Source organism: Laccaria bicolor, genomic scaffold, assembly GCF_000143565.1.
Source record: "Laccaria bicolor S238N-H82 LACBIscaffold_4 genomic scaffold, whole genome shotgun sequence".
Classification (NCBI taxonomy): Eukaryota; Fungi; Basidiomycota; class Agaricomycetes; order Agaricales; family Hydnangiaceae; genus Laccaria; species Laccaria bicolor.
Window position 1 is genome coordinate 2100475 of NW_001889875.1, and position 3480 is coordinate 2103954.

Below are 3480 nucleotides of genomic sequence, written 5' to 3' on the forward strand. Positions count from 1 at the left end.
CATCAAAGATGACTTGTTGACGCTTTTGTTCAGGTATTGCGAGGGTCAGCCGGCAATGCAATGTTCGTCCTGAAAAAATAGTGAGTGTACAATCAACGATCAAAAATGCGTGAATGCCTCACCAAGTGAAACATATTTCCTAAAGTTGTGGTGCTCGAAGTGGTCATCGAGCGTGTCATGCCGCGACCCAGGACCCATTTCCTTCGTACTACTCGCAACACGATTCATCTCGGCCCAACTCCGTTCAATTCCCTCGCCATCGGTGCGGCCCACGCCGGGCTTGAAATTTAGCGAATGGGGAGCCTGGCAAGGCACCTTATGCATGGGGCAATGACACTTGGGGATACCCCAGCCCAGCTCAACGTCCGAGTGAATGTGTAGATCTTTTGGTAACTTGGGCATTCGTGTTTCGAAGCCAAGCTTGAATTGGCAAGCGATGTCGTAAGAGATAAAGACCGAAGCGACGAGGAGTGGAGCGAGGGCGGACAGTAAGATGAAATCCATGTTACAGTACCTAAGTCACTAGAAATAAGTTTCGGCGCGATGAACCACATCAGGAGGTACATACCGTTCTCCCTTTTGAAGGTCTCCCACCCCCCCAGGACGAATAATTTCATGTCTGGCACACAAACACATCCCTACACCGGTTGAGCGTAAACCGGCCGAAAACTGTGTCTCTGCATTCGCCAGTGTTTTAAACCCACTGCAGGTGCTAATCTTGAATGACTTGAGTTGAGACACAGAATGGACGAGAGAGCGCTACGTACATCTTTTTGGGTAGCATACTTCAATATGTGCTTTTGGTACGGTGCATCTTCAGGGAAGTATGCAAGCCCTGTATGTAATCCTGGGTCCTTCTTGAGGCTCGAGCGCATCAGGTTCTTCAAGCGAAAATTCGCGTCCATGGCGATTATGAGGGTATAGAGAAACCTTAAAGAAACATTGACCAATCAGCTCGGCTCCACTAGACTAACTCAACACTTACTTCCATTCCATTCCGACGTCTTCCCACTTCTCGGGAAGGTTGACTCCTGGTATCGGGCATGCTGGACAAAGGGTAGCAAGATCCCCGCGTGCCGTACGCGTGATGCCATGCTCAATGTTCCCCCGCGCATGGCGCTTCATGAGTTTCAAGTGGCGAAACTCGCGAATCATGCGCATGAGCGACTTATATCGCATCTAAAAACAGATTTGTAAGTGACAGAAATTGCAGACCGCACAGCAAACCTACCTTGGGAATCTCAAGCTCAGTATTATCTGTGAGGTACTCGAGGGCCTTGTAAAATTCGTGAGCGGACAGTTTTCCTGTCAGGGTGATGATGTGGAAGAGTTCCAGTAGCCGAAAAGTCGCGCAGGTTTGTGGTTGATGGACTGTTGCAGGAAACCACTCTGCGCGGAGCAGCTGCTGCCGATTTGAGATGACTCGTTGATCGCAGCCACAAAAATCCACGGCCACGTAATGAAGGCCATTGGTATGAAGGACCGTGAAGTCCTTGTGGCCAGGCTGAGGTAATAAGCAAGGTGAATTGACGTGGCCAAGCTGGACTCGTAGCCTCATCGTTCTGAGAGAAATCTTTTCAAAAAAGACGTCGTTCCACTTCTATTGACAACTAATCAGAACGAGTAGAGGAGGAGTGATAGAAACCAGCCTGGATGATATGCAAAGGGAGCTGCTCATGGCGCTTCAAGCAGCAACCAAGGCACTCCATCAAGCGGCCCATACAATCTTCGCAACAGTAGATGCCACCCCCAGCGAGGCAAGACATGCACTGGTCTTCCGTCGACCTGTCTCCCCATCCCTCTAACCTCAACATTTCCATGAGATATTCTTCTCGGCAGCCAGGCTCTTGAAGTGTAGCTCCTGCCCATTCACGCAAAGGGGCGTCCTAAACGGCATGAGATATTTGACAGACCTGCAATGGTCCAAACTTACCGAGGTTGGATAGCGTTTAGCTGCAACCTTCTCAGCTACAGTTGAAATTTGGTCCAGTAGTTCCCCTTCCAATTCGTGGAGTGGCTCTTCTATGTTGTCGTACTCGGTACTTGGATTCCACTCATACTGAGGCGACGGACTGCGACAAGAGGCAGATGCAGCTTTTTGCGGGGAAAGAGGGGTTTGAAGGATGCGAAGTCCTTTGTTGGAAAAGTGGATGGTCCGAGATTGCGGGATAGAAACGTCCTGGCGCTCGTCGTCGTCAGAGCCACGCACGACGACATAATGTTTCTCCTTGGCCTTCCCCTTTCTCTTCATTGGATGGTCGGACCTGAGAAAAGAAAAGTGACATCAACAAGGGACAATAGAATTGGTCACATCTAGATCAATCAAGATCTAGTTCAAGTTATAAGAATAAGTTTCGTTACAAACGGTTTCTAATGTACATTACAAACAGTTTGTAAGGCTATAGACCTTAAAGTTACCCTTCTCTACCTCTCGCATGGAGCCAAGCACTTCTCTATGGCCTCCAACGCCGCCAACGCCTCAGGGTCCCATTTCCAAGGTGTTTCCAACTTGCTCAAAATTTCCTGCGCTGCCAAGTTCAACTCTAACACCCAAATGGGTTTCTCGGGCTTTGGTCCATCCTCGGTAGTTGCGAAGCTCCCACACATCCAAGAGAGCTTCTTGCGCATCCACTTCGAAGTGTTTCAGTCAGTGTGCACAATCTATAATACATAAGTGTACTTACCTTTCGGCGTGCGTCTCGAATATATTCTTCGTAGGCTGGGTCATCCTTGAAGTTTTCATGGACAAACACCTCCTCCTCTGTCGGGTCGGGAAAACGGAGGAACCACACCAGAGATGCGCGAGACATATAAGCGGTCACCTGGCCCTCCTTGGACGCAGAAACGAAGCTGGGCAAGAGTTGCTTCAACACCGCGTTTTGCTCCCGCTTGCGGAGCCGTTTTGCGGCAGCAATGTCATCTAACTTGGCTTGGGCAGCAATCTGAACGATCGATCTCTTGTCAGGGTCCCCCCACCATTTGAAATTACATGAGATCATACCTCACGGCACCTTTTGCCAAGATTGTTGCCGGTGTCGACAATGATGGGCTTGTAAGTTTTGGGCTTGAGTGACACCTTAGGCATTTTGGACGGACGATGGGGTTTTTTACAAGGCAAGCCTCAACTGTGCGCTGACTTGAACTTGAACCTTATTTTTGTGGCTTGATAATTATACAGGTGACATCAGACCAAAATCAATGGATTAATCCACGCCGGGTAGTGCAAATGGTTTTGAGATATGTAGGTAGGGTCGTTTAGATACAGGGAACTAAATTTGACTAGGTAGCGACCTTGGCACCCTCGGCACAGATCTGATAAGCAAAGATACCGCTGGAACGCCAATCAGCGATGTCATCTACAGAACTCATCGCCTGCATATGGATCTCCTCAACAAGGCTCATGACGTGCCGGATGTCGCGGCCCACCATATCTGCTTTTTTCCAGATGTCTCCGCATCCATATGCCTGCAAAATATCCCC

General features: G+C 49.2%; 1 protein-coding gene across 1 annotated transcript in view; it reads right to left on the reverse strand.

Moving 5' to 3' along the window:
- Positions 1 to 3279: 3279 nt before the first annotated feature.
- Positions 3280 to 3480, reverse strand: part of LACBIDRAFT_323736 (uncharacterized protein) — a gene marked incomplete at both ends in the record, with an annotated part of 1067 nt that continues 866 nt past the window's right edge. Inside the window, one exon of the mRNA XM_001877137.1 lies at positions 3280 to 3372. Within this exon, the coding sequence (XP_001877172.1) occupies positions 3280 to 3372 (93 nt within the window). The remainder of the gene's footprint in view (positions 3373 to 3480) is intronic.